Source organism: Fulmarus glacialis, unplaced genomic scaffold (genome assembly GCF_000690835.1).
Source record: "Fulmarus glacialis isolate BGI_N327 unplaced genomic scaffold, ASM69083v1 scaffold32693, whole genome shotgun sequence".
NCBI classification, from domain to species: domain Eukaryota; kingdom Metazoa; phylum Chordata; class Aves; order Procellariiformes; family Procellariidae; genus Fulmarus; species Fulmarus glacialis.
Window position 1 is genome coordinate 13,768 of NW_009202877.1, and position 19,967 is coordinate 33,734.

General features: G+C 46.4%; 1 protein-coding gene across 1 annotated transcript in view; it reads left to right on the top strand.

Moving 5' to 3' along the window:
• Positions 1-19,755, top strand: part of SIN3A (SIN3 transcription regulator family member A) — a 26,189-nt gene extending 6,434 nt beyond the window's left edge. Inside the window, exons 5-20 of the mRNA XM_009574456.1 lie at positions 321-572; positions 1,135-1,287; positions 1,628-1,786; positions 3,096-3,185; positions 4,642-4,760; positions 6,856-7,066; positions 9,205-9,321; positions 10,046-10,284; positions 11,889-12,072; positions 12,246-12,819; positions 13,336-13,505; positions 14,600-14,773; positions 15,618-15,710; positions 16,062-16,156; positions 16,717-16,924; positions 19,525-19,755. Of these exons, the coding sequence (XP_009572751.1) occupies positions 321-572; positions 1,135-1,287; positions 1,628-1,786; positions 3,096-3,185; positions 4,642-4,760; positions 6,856-7,066; positions 9,205-9,321; positions 10,046-10,284; positions 11,889-12,072; positions 12,246-12,819; positions 13,336-13,505; positions 14,600-14,773; positions 15,618-15,710; positions 16,062-16,156; positions 16,717-16,924; positions 19,525-19,755 (3,069 nt within the window). The remainder of the gene's footprint in view (positions 1-320; positions 573-1,134; positions 1,288-1,627; positions 1,787-3,095; positions 3,186-4,641; positions 4,761-6,855; positions 7,067-9,204; positions 9,322-10,045; positions 10,285-11,888; positions 12,073-12,245; positions 12,820-13,335; positions 13,506-14,599; positions 14,774-15,617; positions 15,711-16,061; positions 16,157-16,716; positions 16,925-19,524) is intronic.
• The last annotated feature ends 212 nt before the right edge of the window (positions 19,756-19,967 follow it).

Consider the following 19,967-nt stretch of genomic DNA (forward strand, 5'->3'; position numbering starts at 1 on the left):
CCCTACACCTGTGAAGGGAATAATTGTTTAGTAACAGTTTAAAAAGACCAGTCTTTTAAGGAAGTGCAGCGAAAGTCATCCAGGGCCAGTATATGGGAAGACGTTGTTTAACTGGATGTGGTAGCAGGAGATTTCATCCAGTTATGATATTCCAGCTCAGAGGTATCTCTGTTGAATCCACGTTGTTCCACCAGTGGCATCAGACACAGTTACATGCTGGGTTGTTTCCTCTGGATGTGGTCCATAAGTGGAATAAAAATGCCTTTATTCCAAACATAAAAGAATCTGCTAATTTCTAACATGGCTTCTTTTCCTCTTAGCCATCGCAGTTGCAGGCACATACTCCTGCCAGCCAGCAAACTCCCCCGATTCCACCATATGCATCACCACGCTCTCCACCGGTCCAACCTCATACGCCTGTGACAATCTCTCTGGGAACCACACCATCCCTGCAGAACAATCAGCCCGTTGAGTTTAATCATGCCATCAACTATGTCAACAAGATCAAGAATCGGTTCCAGGGACAGCCAGACATCTATAAAGCCTTCCTGGAGATCCTCCATACATATCAGGTGAGTGCTAACAAGGCAGATTTGAGTATATGTATGGTTATTTCTCTTTCTTTGCCATGGGAGCTAACTGTGCCGGTCCAAGACTTGCATTTGGGTCTTCTGCTGGATTAACATTGGCCAGGAAGCTAGGCAGAGTTCTTGCAAATTAGAAGATTACTTAGCAGCATGAAATAATAGATTTCAATTCATCATCTTTATTTGCAAGTGTCTGAAATGCCTTTTTAAAAATCATATTTGGCGTTTTTCCGTGAGCGTGGGTCAGGAAGAGATAACATGGCAGGAGTGCTACATTAAAAGTAAAGAAACTCCTTCCTTGATCACTGTCCTACTAGTTCCGGGCCAGCTGGGCATTTAGTATATATCTATAGTATATATATGTATTTAGTATATATTAATACTACATTAATATACATACTTTATTAATAGTATGATTCTTTACGTAAGATGCTGTGACCGTTGTTGTTTCATTCTTTGTATCACTGAGGGGTTTTTTGGTTTTTCTTTGTTACTTAAATAGTTAGTGCATCCTTTCTTCTGACGCTTCTCCTCTTTCCTATGGCAGAAAGAGCAGCGTAATGCCAAGGAGGCAGGGGGTAACTACACGCCGGCTTTGACGGAGCAGGAGGTGTACGCGCAGGTGGCTCGCCTCTTCAAGAACCAGGAGGATCTGCTCTCGGAGTTCGGGCAGTTCCTGCCTGATGCCAACAGCTCTGTGGTGAGTCTTCTTGGAGATAGACTGGAACTGAAATACCTAGTGGAAAACTGTCCTGTATGTAGCCAGAGTTCAGAAAAATGTGCTTTTGCTGTTTGTTTCTTGGGTTTTTTTGGAGTGATCTTTTACTGAGTGTGGGAATGGGGTCAGGGTGATAGACTGTGTTTTCTGGCCATAACTTGTCTTTTAAATACAATCCCTTTGCCTAAAAGGGTTGTTCTAAGACTGCGATAACTGCACTAAAATACATTGGTCATCTAGAGCTAGGAGGAGCAGGCATATTTTTTTGCCTGGATGCGTGGAACTCAGCTCTAATGGTCTTATGGGTTTGTCTCTAAATAAGCTGTTAAGTAAGACAACTGCAGAGAAAGTGGAATCGGTAAGAAATGATCACGGTGGCACGGTGAAGAAGCCACAGCTCAACAACAAACAGCAAAGACCCAACCAGAATGGCTGTCAGATCCGACGGCACTCGGGAACGGGAGCAACCCCTCCGGTGAAGGTAAGAGCGTGTGCTGCTCGTTCAGCAGCCCTGTTTTTCCCAGGAGGCTGTGGCAGAGCGGGATGCGTTGTACAAGTCTGTGCGATTTTTTGCAGCACAGGATGCAGCTTGAGAAAACAGAAACTAATGCGTGCCTTTAAAGGAAACTTTTTGAATTCCTTGTTTCTAAGTGCAAGGCTTGGAAAGTCTCTGATTTTCACAAACTGATGGCGTTATCCGTACCTGAGGGTGGTAATAGCTACTTTACTGGCTTGGGAAAAATAGGGCTTTCCCCGCTTCATTAGGATGCTGCAGAATGCGTGGGAGTAGTTTTATTGGTTAATAAAGCAGTGTTTAGTGATGAGGGGGAGATGTGGGGTGTGGAGGCAAAAATCTCAGTAAAGTCACAATATAAGTTTGTCTAAAATTTGTAGCGAATGTTTCTAAGGCATGTGGGAAGTTAAGCTGAGGGAGAGATAAAGGTGTGCCCGAAAGCTTTATTGTAGTAGAATTTGGAGCAGATGCAGTGGAATCGTGTTTGCTCATCTTTCCTATGATAAACCTTACAATACAGTGATGAATGACTATTCTCTTAGCAGAGTGTGCCCTTTTCAAATGATGCACGTTTTGAGAGAGCAAGACCTTGTAGTGTAATAAAAATGGTCTTGTGGCCAGGTGTTTGTGCATTAGGGACAAGTTCGCCTGCTTTATTTGAAGGTGGAGTATCTTGCTTTGCGATGAAAAGCATTAGCACACGTAATTGTATCATTTAAATCCAGTGATTTACTTCCCCTTCTGCCCTTTCTCCTCCTCTTCAAATAAAGGACAGCAAAATAAAACAAATTTTGGAGGCAGCTTTCGGCCTTTCTGTGGATGTGGAGTGCAGTGCTGGTATGGGGAAAATAAAGGATCTTGCAGTGGAATGCAAGAGAGAAAAAGGAATACGCTAATTTTAGAGAGGTGTAAGACTTAAAGAACTGGGTGAGTGATAGGAAAAAAACAGATTTATTTTAGTAGTTCTGCAAACTATTTAGAAAAGTGAGATACGCTGCAACCAGTGACTGTTTCAATCAACTAGTTACAGAAAAGGATGCAACAGTGTATTAAAAAATATTTGGAGTTCTATGCTACTGATTAACCTTTACTAGATTAACTTGTGACACACACTTTCATGCAGGTTTCTTTCCAAAAAAGCCACCTTCCTTTTATTTGAAAGCAAATGGTGGGTCAGGAAGCTGAAACCCTTGTGTGATAGATAATCAAATACGGCACTTTGCTCTGCTGAACGGTCCTTTTTTTTTTTTCTTGCCTTTCTGTTTTTTGTTAACAGAAGAAACCGAAGCTGCTTGGTTTAAAAGACCAGTCTTTGGCAGAAGCCAGCAAACATGGTGTGGGGACAGAATCTCTCTTCTTTGAGAAGGTGAGAAGCACAATTCAGAGAAAGCCGTCTCGCGTCATTGAGTTATGTTCTTAGCGTGTATACATCCAGATTTTTATCACAGTGAAGCATGTGATATATATACCACCCTGATAACATTTGTCAGCTTGACTTCAGATGTATTGTACGACCTCTAAGTCAAATCCATTGAATTTTTTAAAAAGGTTGGTGATCTTTTTTACGTGGATATTTGTGACTTTTCCCCAAAGATCATTCTCCAGCTTTTCACCTGCTGCTGATACAGTTTGTTTGCAGGAATTGGATTTTTTTTCCTGTAACACACACACTCCAATTTTTTTTTCACGTTTATGAAATCCCTGTACGACCGATGATGTGCGTGGCGTGTCTTGCTGTGTTGGCACAGCTTGCTGTACCCATCCGCAACCAGCTGCCTGCAGTGTGGGAGCTCAGTTTACAAAGCGGCTGATTCATGTCGACGTTGATTTTTTTTTTTTTTTCCCTGAGAGATGAATCTAATTAATTGCACAGTTGTTACCTGTTGCTGGTTTACCACACAGAACAAATGAAGGATATGTGGGATGTTTCCAAGTGGTACCTTGGTGTCTTCTCTAAGATGTCCACATTTCCTTATGGCTCAGAGGGGACTATACAGTGAACATAAACAAGCCTTTTAAGTAATATTCATGTGTTGATGAAAGTCTTGGTTGCTCCCTGATGATGTGGTGCATTTTGCAGCATGCTGTAGACCAGCTAATGGTAACTGGGAACCAATCTATTGCTCGGAGGATGTGTAGGTGTTAACATGAGTAAACCTAGAAATCCCTGCTGTAGAATTATAACCGTAATGACGAATATCTTAATGATGATAGATCTCCGTCTGATGCGTAGATGCTAACTGTTCTCATGGGAAAGGTAATGGTGTTGGGATGAATCGTTCGGTTTCCTCGTACCATGAAAATAAGGGTTACAGAAGCTGGCTTATCTGTGATAACCCAAGTTGTAACGCAGGCAGAGGCTGGCACAGTATTGCCCAGGGCACAGGTTTCTTACCCCTGCTCCCTACTTGCAATATTCTCTGGTGTTTAAAGGCAACCTGTGTACGTTTGTGGTGCTGCAGTTACGACTGACGTTGTCCACGATTCCAGCATTTCGTAATCCAGCTGTTAGGGGGTTCTTTGAGAGATTTTGTTCTTCACTTGCAACTCCTTTCTTCAGAGTAATGCACCGGGTGCTGATGTTGCCGGGCATACCCAGCACGGAGATGGCTCACGTCGGTATCTGTTTGTCTGGCCCTGTGTACGGGGCAAGTTACCCTCTGTTCAACGCACTTAAAAGATTTGTGTTCTCATTCCATGTGTAATCTCTGTGCATCGGTGGGAAGCACAGTGTTGAATCCAGGTCTCCTGGACAGCGATAGCATACACAGCTCGATCTCACCCTGACAGCAACTGTTTTCCTCTTTTCTTCTGTCTATAAGGTCCGCAAAGCTCTGCGTAGCACAGAAGCGTATGAAAACTTCCTTCGCTGCCTGGTTATTTTCAACCAGGAGGTGATCTCCCGGGCTGAGCTCGTGCAGCTCGTTTCTCCATTCCTGGGGTAAGTGCAGCCCGTTTCCTTACGCGAGGTGAAAAGTTTAATCCACTTGGTCCGTTTCTGTTGCAAAGCCAGGAAAGAAATGCTAACCTTTGTGGTCGTTCAGGGGAATGCATCACGTGTGGTTGCGTGGCATGGAGGAGGAGTAACGCCGCTCTGGGAGCCGGGCGGTGGTTTCTTGGGCCACAAAGTACATCTGAGATGGAGTCCCCCTGCGCTGCCCACTTCCTCCGCTGTTGGTTGGCTCGACTTTTAGCTGGATAGCTTGCCACTGCTTAATTGTCTGTCCACTAAATGATTGCACGAGTTGCTTCTGTGGCAGTGCGTTCTCCTATTCCCTCCAGCTTGGCCCGAGTGTCATGAATGTACGTGGTAAGGTGCCATGCGCTGCTATGTGGGCAGGAAGATACTGGTAGTTCTTGGAAGCCCTTCAGTGGCTAATACTGTGTGCAGGTGCCATGTGCTTTAGGCTTTCAGACTTTTCCTTTACTGGAGCAGGACTATAAGTGCCCTGCTTCTGTTTTCCTTCCAATTTCATGCTCTTCTGCACTGCCCTTTTCTATTCCTTATCCGAGAGGAGGTGAGAGAGGGATTCCTAGCTATGTCTTGGCAGGCAGGCAGCATTCAAAAGCAGTGCTGGTACTGCTTGCTGTGTTTCTTCCTTTTTCAGAAGAGCAAACAGAATTATTGAGCAGTGTGTTATTGCAGTCTCTTATTCTGGAATCATGAATTATTTCACTCAAGAAAAGATTGGCTGTCTAATTACACAGGAAATGTCCCCTAAAAAAGAGTGCTGATACAAACTCACTAAAATTTCAAAAAAGCAAAAAGCAGCTGAATTCTGTCCTGTAGCCAAAAATGATAAGGAGTATTATAGTTTAACTAGAAATTATGACTTCCATAATTGCCAATAGTGTACAGAACAACTCTGTATTAATCAGCTAAAACCAACCGATATCCTCTCATCAACTTTAGGCAGCAAGATTAATGTTCCTTCTTCCTGCGAATTGAGTTCCCGGTTCCGAGGGAGAAGGCAATAGCAACATAAATTGGGTTCAGGACCCCATTACACTAGCTACTGTGCAAAGAAACTTCCCCAAGGAGCTTCCACTCCTTTTGCAGCTCCACTGGAATTAGTCAGGCATCAGCAGGATGCTACCTTTAGCTAGGAAAGGTGAAGTATTTGACCAAAAAATTCTGGATTTCTCTCACCTTCCATCTGTGCTCCTAGCTATAAGGGTGAATATTTGTATTGGGAAAGGTATAATACAGTTTTCTTAGTATGGAGTTGGACGTTATCTTCTGTCACGTAATGAAAAAGCAGTAAATGAGCAGTGATTCAATTAGCCTCAGTACCAGGTTCGATTCCTTATATTGCTGGAGCTTTGCATGAGATAAGAGGAGTTGAACAGATGCACTATTTTAGACTAATAAATTCTTCAGAAAACTTTTCTCTACAAGCAGGTGAACTTGGGCCTTGCAGGCAAAGGCTTCTTCACAATTTGTGCTGGTCTGTGTAGTCTGTGGAGGCAGCACTGGTTGAAGCGATTGCTCAGCACTGAAACTTTTTGCCATGTAGTTACAGAATCGCTTTTCAGTTTCTTCTTGCTGCTTTTGGAAAGGAAGGGTCTGTTTTAAGTTGAAGAACATTGGCAAACAACTAGGGATCTGGCCTGAGTTCACTACCAGGGTAGTTTGGGAGACCTAGACGTGACCCTGCAATGGGTGCTGCCCCTGCAGTGAAAGCTTTGGCTGCTGTTCCTTACTTGTCTCGTGGGGACTGTACCCACGAGGCATGTGGAGGATGTATCGGTGCCTGCCTGTGTATCCTTGGCAATGTGGGGGGATAATACTAAAGCACTTTAGTTGCACCGAGAGAGCAATCCACCACCTGCTCCACAAACAGGTACTCGCCTCCCGTTTGATCAGGCTCTGTGGAAGTGGGATTGAGCAGAGAGGGTCCTCTCTCACCAGACTGATAATTCAGAGGGTTTTCTTGGACATTGTCTGTAGCAATCAATTCTAGCCTCGGCATCACAGCTCAGCGGTGTTTCATTTCTGCTTAGCTAGTTTTTCACTTAATTCATTTTATTTTTAGGAAATTCCCAGAATTGTTCACTTGGTTTAAAAACTTTCTGGGGTATAAAGAGTCTGTTCACATGGAGACATATCCGAAGGAACGGGCTACCGAGGGGATTGCCATGGAGATAGACTATGCCTCCTGTAAAAGACTGGGCTCCAGCTACCGAGCCTTACCCAAGAGCTACCAGCAACCCAAGTGCACGGGGCGGACTCCGCTGTGTAAAGAGGTAAGTTGCCCTTGGATGGGAATTGTGTGACAGAGGAAGGCTGTTCCCAGCCTTTTCGGATGGATGGAGCAAGGACGAGCGGAACAGAAGAACAGGATGGGGAGTTTATTTTATATCCCCGCGCTATGCTGATAAAGGTTCCTGGGGATGTCGGGGCACGTCTGCTCTCGTGCAGCAGAGTTGTGCTGCTGCCTGCGTCCTGGCAGTGGTGCTGGGCTTGGAGCTGGGGCCAGGCAACTGCCTGTTGTGGTGGATCTGGTTAGCACTGATCCAGCACAGAGCCACGCTGCTCCTGCACCCAGGCGTGTGCGGGCATACCATTCTGGCTCAGGATCATCGCAGTACGTGTCGGAGCCCGAGGTGAGCGTACCCTGAGGTGTTCCTAGTGGCGAGTGAGCACTTGGCACTCCTGCAAACATCTGGATCGTGTCCAGAAGCTATTGCACAGGGCGAGGTGTCAGTCTAGGAATGGGTTATGTTGGAAGCTGACTGGGAGATGCAGTACCCACGTGGCTTTGATGGTTGGCATCAGCTCTTCTCCAGTGGTGCTTGCGAAAGGGTTGCCTGAAGCACTGGGGAGCAGCTGGAAAAAACCCCCACCAAATAGTTGTGATGTTTAACTACTTAAATAAAATGTAGAGGCATTAGATATGTATGATGTTTTACATAGTATAACGTGTGAAAAGAACATTAAGGTTACAAACTTAAAAACTCTGAGTAGGAAATGGCAGAACTAGTTTTCTGCACGGTCTTAATGTGATCTCAGGGATCTTTTACAAGGCAGTTCGTAATTCAGGATTATTGCTACCTTTTTACCCAAATTCCCACTTAGTCTACTTTCAGAGTTGTCTCTAGTCCAACCTTAAAAGAAAATCACATTTTCTGTAGACGGATTCTCCCACATATCCCTCACATGCTTCTTTCTTTCCACCTGAAATGCTGAGATGACCTCTTGTCTTCAGAAATGGTGCGTTGCTTCAGGAAATTGGCTCCCTACAGGGAACCAGCCCTCTTGGTCAAGAGTCAAAGCCGGTCTCCCAACAAAGTCCTGCAGGATCAGATGTACTCATTGAGTCCTTTAATGTGTTGTAATGACCTTTTGATCAAAGTGGGAATGGTACTGGCTGATCCTGTTCCTTCACTGGTGTTGAAGGTAATGTTTTGGAGGTGAGTGAGCAGGACTCTTGCTGAAGGCCAGTTAATAAACATGCTGCTTAAGAGCGTTCACTGGAGGAGGGGAGAGCTCCAGAAATCCCTTCCCTGGGTGATTGCAGTGGCACCCGCAACAAATAGCGAGGAGATTGCCATTTGGGAACATCACGGTTTTTGTGTCCTTAGACTCCTTGAGAGATGAGGAGGACAAATGTGGGTGACCGAGTCACGCAGTTAGCAGAGGTGATAGGTGTTCACCTGAAGTGGTGGCAAGATAGTGAAAACAACCTGGGCAAGAGAAAATTGTAAGTTTTTTAATCTAAGTCCTGACATGTCTCTCAAAAGTGTCTTGTGTGATGCAGTTACAAACTTTTCTTCCTGTGAGAATCTAAAGACTCAGTTGTTCAGGCTTCAGGTTTATGAAGACTGGGCCTGACTTTCAAGGCTGCCTGCCAAAATCCTTGTTTCTTTGCCTTTGGCCTCTTTGAGGTTTTTTTGAATGTTCTGTTCCTGTTTTGGAGGTGGTGAAAGCTGCAGGTGCTCAGCTGCTTTGTCAGGAAAGGTGTTGCTGGGGTATGGATTTATATTCCCAATTAGCCTTATTTGGAGGTAGAAACCACGTACTGTCTAACAGTCACATCTGATGTGATGACCACCCAGTGTTGTCGATGGTGAATCACACACATGATGAACCAGCTGGTCGCAGTTGACTAATCCAAAGTAACAGGAAAGCTCCTTTCACCTTTCTTTTTCTCTTCTCTTGCAAGTTTTTTCTCACAGCTCCAGCTAACAAATTTTTCAGACTGCCTGGATGTTTCAGTTCTGGCTGTTTGCGATTGCCCCCTGAATGCTGGGCTTTGGAAGGGGCATACAATTTTTGCAGCTGGGGAATTATATCCTTCCATCAGAAGACTGGGCTCAGCCGGACGACTGTGACACCCTCAAAGACTGACTGTGACTCTTGTCTCCCCCTGTCTCCCTCAAAGGTTTTGAATGACACCTGGGTCTCCTTCCCGTCCTGGTCTGAAGACTCCACGTTCGTGAGCTCCAAGAAGACGCAATATGAAGAGCACATCTACAGGTGCGAGGATGAGCGTTTCGAGGTAAATTGTTTTTCCTTGATTCGTGTCTCAGAAAGCTTGGGGTTCTGTGAACAGTTAACGATCTTTGATATAATTATACCTTTAATATTACTGCTTAGAATCTGTTTTTATTGTGTGTCGTCACCTGTTTTTTTGCATAAAAGCTTGTGTTGTCTTAATGCAAGAAGCAGCAGCTGCATAACCACCCCTTGCTCCAAGCTACCAGCCCTGCCCCTCACTTTTTTTGCAGAGCTCTTCATTCACACTGCTCCAGATGAAGTTGTTCAATGGCTAGCATATAACTGATGCATCTTTTCTGTTCTTACTGCCCACGTAGCGCACGAGAACGTGCATTCCCCTGTAATAATCTGAAAAGTGATACATTCAGGATGTTAAATGATTGACATCTTGACTCGAAATGGAAGTTAGCTTGGCAATTACCTGAATACGCTCAGATTTAGCATGTCCTTTTGTAGAGTAACTGTCAATTGTGTTCTATTCCCAGGTGGAAAATGTAATTTCCTAACAGTATCGTTCTGGTAGCCTTTGAATTCTTATGCAGTATTATCTAGGTAGCACATAAAATATAATTGGATTATTTTAGAGCAGCCGAACATGGAAAGTACTGCTTGAGAACATCTTGTTAAACATGCACAGCTTCTTGTTTCATGTCACTTAAATGTTAGCCTCTGTGAAGTATCATGTTTTATCTATTCAATGACGGCTAATGCACTGTTCGCTTCAGCTGGATGTTGTCTTGGAGACCAACCTGGCAACGATCCGCGTCCTTGAGGCAATCCAAAAGAAACTCTCACGCTTGTCTGCTGAGGAGCAGGCCAAATTCCGGCTGGACAACACTCTGGGTGGCACTTCGGAGGTGATCCACCGCAAGGCTCTCCAGAGGATATATGCTGACAAAGCAGCTGACATCATTGATGGACTTCGGAAGAACCCATCCGTGGCTGTTCCCATTGTACTGAAAAGGTACTGACTGCTCTAGCACCCTGCCTTGGGGCTCTATGGAAGGATAACGCACCCTACATGATCCAGATTTATGTAAAAGTGGCTAATTTCTGCCCCTAAAGGGTGTGACCTCCACAAGGCTGTAATTTAAGAAGTGCATTTTATGTTCTGGTCAGTTGCTGTATTTCATTATAATCACCTAGAAAAAGAATAGAATAGAATAGTTTGGGTTGGAAGGGACCTTTAAAGGTCATCTAGTCCAACCTCCCTGCCATGGGCAGGGACATCTTCAACCAGATCAGGTTGCTCAGAGCCCCGTCCAACCTGACCTTGAATGTTCCCAGGGATGGGGCATCTACCACCTCTCTGGGCAGCCTGTGCCAGTGTTTCGCTACCCTCATTGTAAAAAATGTCTTCCTTATAGCTAGTCTAAATCTACCCTCTTTTAGTTTAAAACCATTCCCCCTTGTCCTGTTGCAACAGGCCCTGCTAAAAAGTCTGTCCCCATCTTTCTTATAAGCCCCCTTTAAGTACTGAAAGGCCGCAATAAGGTCTCCCCGAAGCCTTCCCTTCTCCAGGCTGAACAACCCCAACTCTCTCAGCCTTTCTTCATAGGAGAAGAGGGAATTATCCTTCTGAACAAAAACCTTACTAGCTCAGCTGGAGGGATGTTGTCTCCTCTTAAACCTTATTTCTTCCCCGATGTCAGCATCGTGTGTAAGATGAGGAAACTGTATTGTGTGGATTGATCCAGGGCTAAATTTGATGCCTTTCCAAATCCCGCGGCTGTACGTGACCGTGGGCTCAGATTGCAGTGGCTGTATTACCCTCAGATTCCCAGTCCAGTTTCTGTTGTCAACCTCCCCTTCCTCGGTCAAGAAAAGGGAGTGGATGCTGCAGCTCCTTGGGGAAGCTCAAGGAGATGTGTAAGGAGGAGATACTCTTCCCCAGACACTTCTCATCTCTGTGGGACTGTCACTCCTGTGTCTCAGGGCTCTGAGAGCTGGGGGTAACAGCCTTGCCCAGGACACCTGCAAGGTCACAGCTTCCCCACCCTGCCGCAAGGACACTCTTCCTGTGAGCCAGGTCTTGAGCTGCATCGGGTGCTTTGCTTGAGATACTGAGTCGAGGTTCAGTAGCCTATTCCCAGGAAGCTTGGGTTGCTGCAAGGCCATAACTTTGTTAATCATCCAAACTAAGCTACTCCTTTTCAGCAGCTGGAGCTACCCGACTTTATGGGAATTTCTGAGAGAGCTGGGCAAGCTCTTGTGGCTCTCCCGTCTCTTCAGCCCCTCTCCCTGCTGCGGTCAGTGGGGCTAGAGGGACGCTAAACCCTCTACCTGTCCTGGCATGCTGCGGGGGGAAGCACAAGCCTTCAAGCTACTTTGTTCCTGAGCTGTGTTACTTAGACATGAGAGAAGTCCAGAGGGATTTATTAGGAAGAGTGTGTGCAAGGTGCCCCTCCTGTAAAGCTCCGTTCTTTGGGATGGCTTTCATTTATGCCCATTTCATAAGCAGTTCAGCTCTTCTCAACGCTGGCCAGGAACCACGGGCCTAGGTTTTCCTTATGTGCTCAGAGTGAGACCTTTATGTCTCTTAGCTCACCCCTGTTTTCTTGATCCAAGGTTAAAGATGAAGGAGGAAGAGTGGCGAGAAGCCCAGAGAGGATTTAATAAAGTCTGGCGAGAGCAGAATGAGAAGTATTACCTGAAATCCTTGGACCACCAGGGCATCAACTTCAAGCAGAATGATACCAAGGTCCTGAGGTCAAAGAGTCTCCTCAATGAGATTGAAAGCATCTATGATGAGGTAAGATGGTCACCAATAGTTTCCTTCCCTCAAGCTTATGTAGTTTGCAAGTGTAGTTTCAGTTCCTGTTCCTCACCGCTCGATCAGAGAGGAAGTCAGCGCCACTGGCAGAGCTTTTTTGGGTGGAGAGAGGTGTTTGGGACTAATTTTTGTGCTGTGTTTCTAATTTGTAGAGGCAAGAGCAGGCTTCAGAAGACAATGCTGGAGTCCCCACAGGCCCACACCTATCACTAGCCTATGAAGACAAGCAGATCCTGGAAGACGCTGCCTCTCTCATCATCCACCACGTGAAGCGGCAAACGGGAATCCAGAAGGAGGACAAGTACAAAATCAAGCAGATCATGTATCACTTCATTCCAGACCTGCTGTTTGCTCAGCGAGGTGAACTCTCGGATGTGGAAGAGGAGGAAGAAGAGGAAATGGATGTGGATGAAGCTACTGGGGCTGCAAAAAAGCACAACGGTGTTGGGGGCAGTCCTCCCAAAACCAAGCTGATGTTCAACAACACAACGGCCCAGAAGCTGCGGGGCATGGATGAGGTCTACAATCTCTTCTACGTGAACAGCAACTGGTACATATTCATGCGGCTGCATCAGATCCTGTGCTTGCGGCTGCTGAGGATCTGCACCCAGGCCGAGCGGCAGATCGAAGAGGAGACGCGGGAAAGGGAGTGGGAGAGGGAAGTGCTGGGCATAAAGCGAGACAAGAGCGACAGTCCTGCCATCCAGCTGCGACTGAAGGAGCCTAGTGAGTGACTTCTGGTGGGAGGCTGGGGAAGAAAGATGCTTTTATTTGTAGCGTGTTGACAGGGCTTACTTGGTGTCTTCAGGCATGTTACAGCGGTGGGCCTTTAAAACAGGAGGATATCTCTTTTATTATCACAGGGCAGCACTGAATTGAGGGAGGAGATGAGAAGGTATAGGGTACGTGGGACTCAAATAGCAGAATGGTAATATGCAGCAGTTATTTCATAAGACCTTTCATTTTACACTTGCATATCTAAAGCATCCTTGACTTCCCCAACTAAAAGCTTTTTAAAAAGTCTTTCAGAAATAAAGACCTCATGGAGAAGGCTAGAGCTAGAAAGCAAGAGATTATGAAAGTACCCGTGGCTTTAAAAGACCTCATTTAAATGTCTATAAAAGACAAACTTAAGTCCATTCCAGTAACTCTTCAGCTTGACTGGGTAGTCTGAGGACCAAAACTCAAAGCAACCCTTCTTGGGGGTGGTGCGTTCATCTCTCCCATTCTCTCTTGTTGCAGTGGACATCGATGTTGAGGATTATTACCCGGCCTTCCTGGACATGGTGCGCAATCTCCTGGATGGGAACATGGACTCGTCGCAGTACGAGGACTCCTTGCGCGAAATGTTCACCATTCACGCCTACATCGCCTTTACCATGGACAAGCTGATCCAGAGCATTGTTCGACAGGTGACTGCCAGTAAAGGCTGGAGGGTGCATGCTCCAGGGTAGAGAAAGTAGCTGGGTTGTTTGCTGCAGTGAGAGCCCAGGCCTACATTGGAGGGGGAGTGCTGTATGCCTAAATGGGGAATTTCAGGGGTAAGCAGGTAAATTCTGGGTGTTTTTAACCCAGCTCTAACGCTAATGTAAAGAGATGTAATAAAAGGTAATTTCTGATGTATTTAAATTATTGAGAACATCCTATTTCTGCATATAGAGTTCTCCCTTTGTTTTCCAGAAGTTTTAGGATGTAAGTATTCAACTTCAAAGCGTCTCCAGAGCTAATCTTGCTTTAACTTTGAAAAAAGAATTAAATGGCATTTAAAGAATTTCTTTCCTTTTCACCAGTGTTGTAGGAGCAGTGCATGCCTTTTCTAAAAAGCTTTGTCTCTTTTATCTGGCTGTTTGAGTAGCTCATTCTGGCTGTTAAACTCTAGTCCTTTTATTGGGCTGGTAGGAAGAATGTGTGACCAAGGAAAAATTCTTCATGTGCCTTTTTGTAGTGTAAAGAACAAAAACAGGCACAAGGGGCTGGAAGTGGAATGGCTTGAAAGGTCTCTCCTCTTTCAGAAGTGTAGAGCTGCTTTTCAGAAGCCCTGTACTTCAGTCCAGAGATTAACTGAATTCAAAAGACAGTCGAGCGACTTTTGATTTTTAAACTTGTACAAAATAAGGATTTGATACTAAATCTCCCACCCCTCTCCTCAGACGCAGCAGCGGCGCCTTGCTGTGGCAGGGATATACTATGTCACGGTGCTCTAGCCCTTCCTCCTCTGCTGCTGATCAGGATGTTCCCTGCCCGTAGGTTTTCTCTGAGTAGATGCACTTTGCCACCTGCTAATTTTTTTAAAGATACTGTGGTTTTTTTACATAGCCACAGAAATTATCTGCAAGTGGAAGAAGCTACTAAAAACGTAGCCTTAAACTTCTGCTTTTTCAGCCTTTTTTTTTTTTTTGCTTGGGCTTAAACCCATGGTTACATCTTTGTTTCTTTCTGTTTTGTGCTGATGGACATGTAGCAGACTCACTGATGAACACCTTCCCTGCGTTCTTCCTTTTTGCAGCTCCAGCACATAGTGAGCGATGAGATCTGCGTGCAGGTAACAGACCTCTACCTGTCAGAGAACAACAACGGAGCAACAGGAGGTCTTCTCGCTTCCCAGTCTTCTCGTACTCTTCTGGAGGTCGCGTACCAGCGCAAAGCTGAGCAGCTTATGTCAGAGGAGAACTGTTTTAAGGTAAAGCCGGGCCGCGAACCGCGGTGTAAAAGCAGCGAGCGGTGAGGGGGATGCCTTTTAAGAAGGGAGAGGCACCAGTCCTTTAAAAAAGGAGCCTTGTTTAGGCACCCAAGAGCCCTGAGGACTTTCTGTAGCTCTGAGAGTTGAAAGGAAAGTTTTGGTGGCATGTCCCCAGCTTTTGGCACATAGGTTAATGCTTCTGTAAGGGCCCCTCAGAAGCGAGGTTTCAAGGAGAAATATATTTCCTGGAACAGCAATGAATATCCCTTGTGCTTCACAACATCTTTGGGTTGTATCATATCTACTGCTCTGCTGTCACTGGTTTTAATTTGTTGGCTCAAACTCTCCCATTTCTCTTATGTCTCAACCTTTGTTGACTGTGGGGAGATCTGCTAATACTGACTGGGCATTAAGTCATTGCTGACTGCATACATTGCTAAATAAACTTGGTGCACTGTGCTAATCAAATCCATACTTCCTTTGCCTAAGATGCAGGAAGTGGTCAGGCCCTTTCTGAGCGAGTAAAGTACTTTGGATAAAAGCCTGTGTGTATAATCTGTCTTTCCTTGCCCTCAAACTTACTTTGGGGGCTCAAGAAGGACCTGCACCACTCCAAAAACAACAACAAAAAGATTTTCAAAAAGCTTTACAATTTTTCTGTTCCTCAAAGATTGTGCGATTTGGCTAGTGTTTTCCCTTTGCTGTCAGGCATGTGGGAAGCACAGTTTTTTATCCTTAAAACTATGCCAACTTGCTTCATTCTCCCTTTGCCCCACTGAGAAGTGGAGGCTGTTTTTTCTATTTGAAACCTCTTATTGAAGTCCCTTCTGCCTTTTCTTTACAGCTGATGTTCATTCAGAGCAGAGGTCAAGTTCAGTTAACCATTGAACTGCTGGACACAGAAGAGGAGAACTCTGATGACCCTGTAGAAGCAGAGGTAAGAGCAGCTTGTCCGGAGAGCTGACTGTGATGGTCAAGGGTGCACTGGACGAGGGTGTCCAGTTGGCTGTTGTTGTGGTCCGTTAGCACAAGATAAAGAAACATCAAGGACACGCCATAAAGCTTTCAGTGATGTGAGTAGGCAAATCCTTCTTGGTTTATTTTGTGTTAGAAAACCCTCAAAACCCTATAGAGAAACATTGTACTTGCCTTTTTGGGGATAAGATGCATGGAGCCTTCAAAAGTGACCTTGTGTTCATCCGTATAACTTCGAGCTTAGCCTCCTTAACCATCCCATGTTGTTTGGTGGGAAAGCAGTGGCTGATCTGTGCTCTGTGCTTGCTTCCAGCGCTGGTCGGACTACGTGGAGCGGTACGTCAACTCCGATTCTACCTCCCCTGAACTCCGGGAGCACCTGGCCCAGAAACCGGTCTTCCTGCCGAGGTGGGTGGCCAGGCTGTGCTGTGAACCCTACCCGATGGGCTGTATCTGGCCGTAGAGGGCAGAGTGACTGCGCTCCATCACAGAGCTGGGCGGTCAGTCTTGGCTGTACTTTAACGCTACGACAGAAGCCATTACCCTGGCACCGTGCTGCGGTTCATCCTAAAAGCCTGTGGGTCAGCCCCAGCCTCCTGCTCTCCGGTGACTGAGATGGCATTGTCTGCAGGTGGCAGAGAGGGCGAGGGCTGGTGACTCGCCAGATTGGGGCTTTTTTGCCAATCCTGCCTTGGCTTACAGTAACCCTCTACCTGAAAACAGCGGGTGCCACGTCAGGGCTTTTCATGAGCAGGGAGTTGACAGCACAATAGCCATAATTTCAGAAATAAGAGAAACCCCGTGGGCTGACTTGTTGCAGGGGTCTGAGCCTGAATGACTGCAACGGGCAGTTGTGCTCCAAGCTGTTTGCCAGGCTTTTGAGGCGCCAGCACAGATCCACCAGCTAGTCCAGCCTAGTAGTGCTAGAGGGTGAGCACTAATTCCAAGAGGGGTTCTCTGGTTTGCAGGAATCTGAGGCGGATCCGTAAGTGTCAGCGTGGTCGGGAGCAGCAGGAGAAGGAAGGGAAGGAGGGAAACAGTAAGAAGTCCATGGAGAACGTGGAGAGCTTGGACAAGCTGGAGTGTAAATTCAAACTGAACTCCTATAAGATGGTGTACGTGATCAAATCGGAGGATTACATGTACAGGAGGACCGCTCTGCTGCGAGCTCAGCAGGTAGGAGCGAGCGGAAGGACTGGGGTGGGCAGCTGGTGTTTCCCGGGACCCCCTGCTCCCAAAAGTCAGGTGGGGAGAGTCAGGTGAAACGTCCTTGGGGATCCCGACATTTAGTGGTCTTTGTGTTGCCAGAAGGATGGTGTGCTATTTTGTCCTCCCAAGGCACTGAAGATCCTCTGAATGTTCCTAATCTTTTCTTCTTCAACCTCTAACTCTTATCATCCTCCCATCTGTCCTCCCTTCTCTCCAGAGAGTTTTATTATGGTAGGACAGTGGTTTTGACCGTAAGCTCTCAAATTTCTTCCAGGAGATACTTCCCGTGGGTGGTGTTCCCCCTGTTTTAGGGAAGACCTGTCTTCTGCATGTTCTTGTGGTGACGTGTGAGAGTGCCTGTTCTTCCAGGGCTTCCCCAAAGAGGAAGCCATCACAGTGCAGAGCATCAAATGCCTTCTGTCCCTGTGGATCCCTCTAGGTACCATCCCCTCGTCGTTTCCTGTCCCCACAGTCACGGAGAGCGAGAGTCCTCAGGTCACTCCCGCACGGCAGAGCGCGGCCAACATGCGCCAGCAGCTCTAGAAAAGCTGGTCTTGTGGCAAGGGTGGGCAAGGGGTGAGGTCACCCATACAGAAAAATCCCGGTGGGTTTTTTTCCAGGGCTTGGAAGTCCTGGACCCGAGGGTCTGTGACATCTTGCATCTAGCCGTCAGTGCTTGTGATTGCTGATTTAAATTGGAATTCGACTTTTTGAAGTTACTCAAATTTGCTTTTTATTCTCTGTGCCAAAAATAACTGTTGGGGCAAGGGAAGGAGGAGGTGACTGGGATAGGTGGGGAGGCGGGGGAGCGGAGATGCAGGAGGGGAAGGGAGTGTCAACTCTCCGGCTGTTCTTGAGCTGTAAAGGTTTGTTCAAGATGAAAACGGCATGTGACTCCAGATCGGCCAAATTCGGAAGGGTTCAGCTGGAGAAAGCTGATTTAGTCTTCTGAACGCTTTGACACTAGGTTGTTTTTCTCATCCCGTGGGATTATTTCCATCCCATATAGAAAACCAGGGAGCTTTAACAGCAAATTCCAGTTCTAGCCTGGCTGTTTTGACTTGAGGTTTGAAAGACTCCACTATAACTTTATTATGATCTATTTGAAACACAATGTTAAGCAGAATGCCACTGCTTCGAATGTAAAAGAAAGTGCAACCTGCCAGATTCAGGCAAAAGTTACTGACTTAAGCAACTAGAAGCAGAGGTACCCAAGAGGCTCTGTCAGCAGCAGTCTCTTCTGTAGCTGCAGAGATTCTTTTCAGTTTAATTATTTGCTTTTCTGAGCAAACTACTGGTCAGTAAGAAAATTGACTGGGAGATGAGGGAGTGGGAGAGGTGCACACTGCTTCCTGCCTAGTAAATCATCTTTCACAGCTCCGCTGTAGTCATGTATTTAGACTTGTAAAACAACTTACTTACCATCTCTTCTTTGGTGATGAATTACAAACAATGGTTTTATTTCATTAGTTGTGAATACCAGTTTGACAAAATCACTTTACATCAGATGAGTGTTTTATTTCAGTAGTGACTCTTTAAAATGCCGATACTGAGGAATTTGCTTGAATTCCATGTATCCCATTCAACTGGCACAAACCTCAAGGAAAAGTTTTATCATAAACAGGATACTCTGTGCCAGTGTTTGTCACAGAGAATCTGAACGTAAGTCAAATTATTGAACTTCTAAGTTTATGGCATGCAGCGTAGCCCCTCGGTTACTGAAGTACACCGAAGGAGCTGCAGAAGCTACGCTGAACTACAAATCTATTGGATTTAACAGTTAACACTGAGAAGCAGTCAGTCTTTGGGAGAAGAACAAAACAAATAATAAAATACATAAGTTTTAATCTTGAGGCTTAATTGTATTTGCTGTTTTCAATTATGACTGTAGTCATAGTTTTCAAGCTATGGTTTCAAACCATCTGTCCTGGATTTTACATTCCTTAAGCACATGCTTTTACTTAAGATGTGCGCAGTTTTTCCTCTCCTGATGCTTCTGTTAAGCCAGCGGTTCTCAGACCTTCTAGACCTGACCTGGTTCTTAATTTTCCATAGCAGTTGGGTCCCCTGACATGTGTAATGCGTGTTGAGCTTGCTCTCTCCTGGGACCGTGCCCCTCCACGGGCGGCTGGAGGCAGACCCCGAGGGCTGGGGAGAGCGGGGCTTGCCTGGTCCGGGGTCTACCTCGGCTCCCAGCTGCTTGAGGAGGAGGAGGAGGCAGCACCTTTTGGGCAATGCAGAAGGGATGCAGTGCTGGGCGTGCAGCTCTCGGGCTCCCGCAGGATATGTTCTGTGTCCCCAGCCTGAGAGCCGCTGCATTAAACAAAGGGCATAAATCTCTTGGTATTCCCGAGTTCATTTTGCCACTGTAATTGCCTTGGAGAGGAGACCGGGGGGCCTTTATCGGAGCTTTTCCTCTGCTGTTAGCAAGGGCTGGTGTCTGTGTTACAAATTCCCTCTGGCTGTTGATCCCCGTGGTTGTGTCGACTGGCAGCCGAGCTTTGCGTAACGCTGCAGTTTGGGGGAACGAAGCCACCTTTTTATAACACCTCTTCCTATTTCTGCAGTCCCACGAAAGAGTGAGCAAGCGGCTGCACCAGCGGTTCCAGGCCTGGGTGGACAAATGGACCAAGGAGCACGTGTCCCGCGAAATGGCAGCCGAGACAAACAAGTGGCTAATGGGCGAAGGGTTGGAGGGCTTGGTGCCCTGCACCACCACCTGTGACACAGAGACCCTGCACTTTGTGAGCATTAACAAGTACCGCGTCAAATACGGCACAATATTCAAGACACCATAAAACTCCCCCGGGGCGAGGGAAGAGCCCGGGAGATGTGTGTGTGTGTGCGCGCATCAAGGAAAGGAGGAAGATGCCTTTCTCCCCTCACTGTGTATCTCCGTAACATGGCCACTTGACTAGTGCGTGGCTGGTACAACCTGTCACCAGCGGGATTCCCTGTAGGGACGCGGATCTCCGCCGGCGCCCGCTGGGACCGCGGGCCGCCGGCCCTT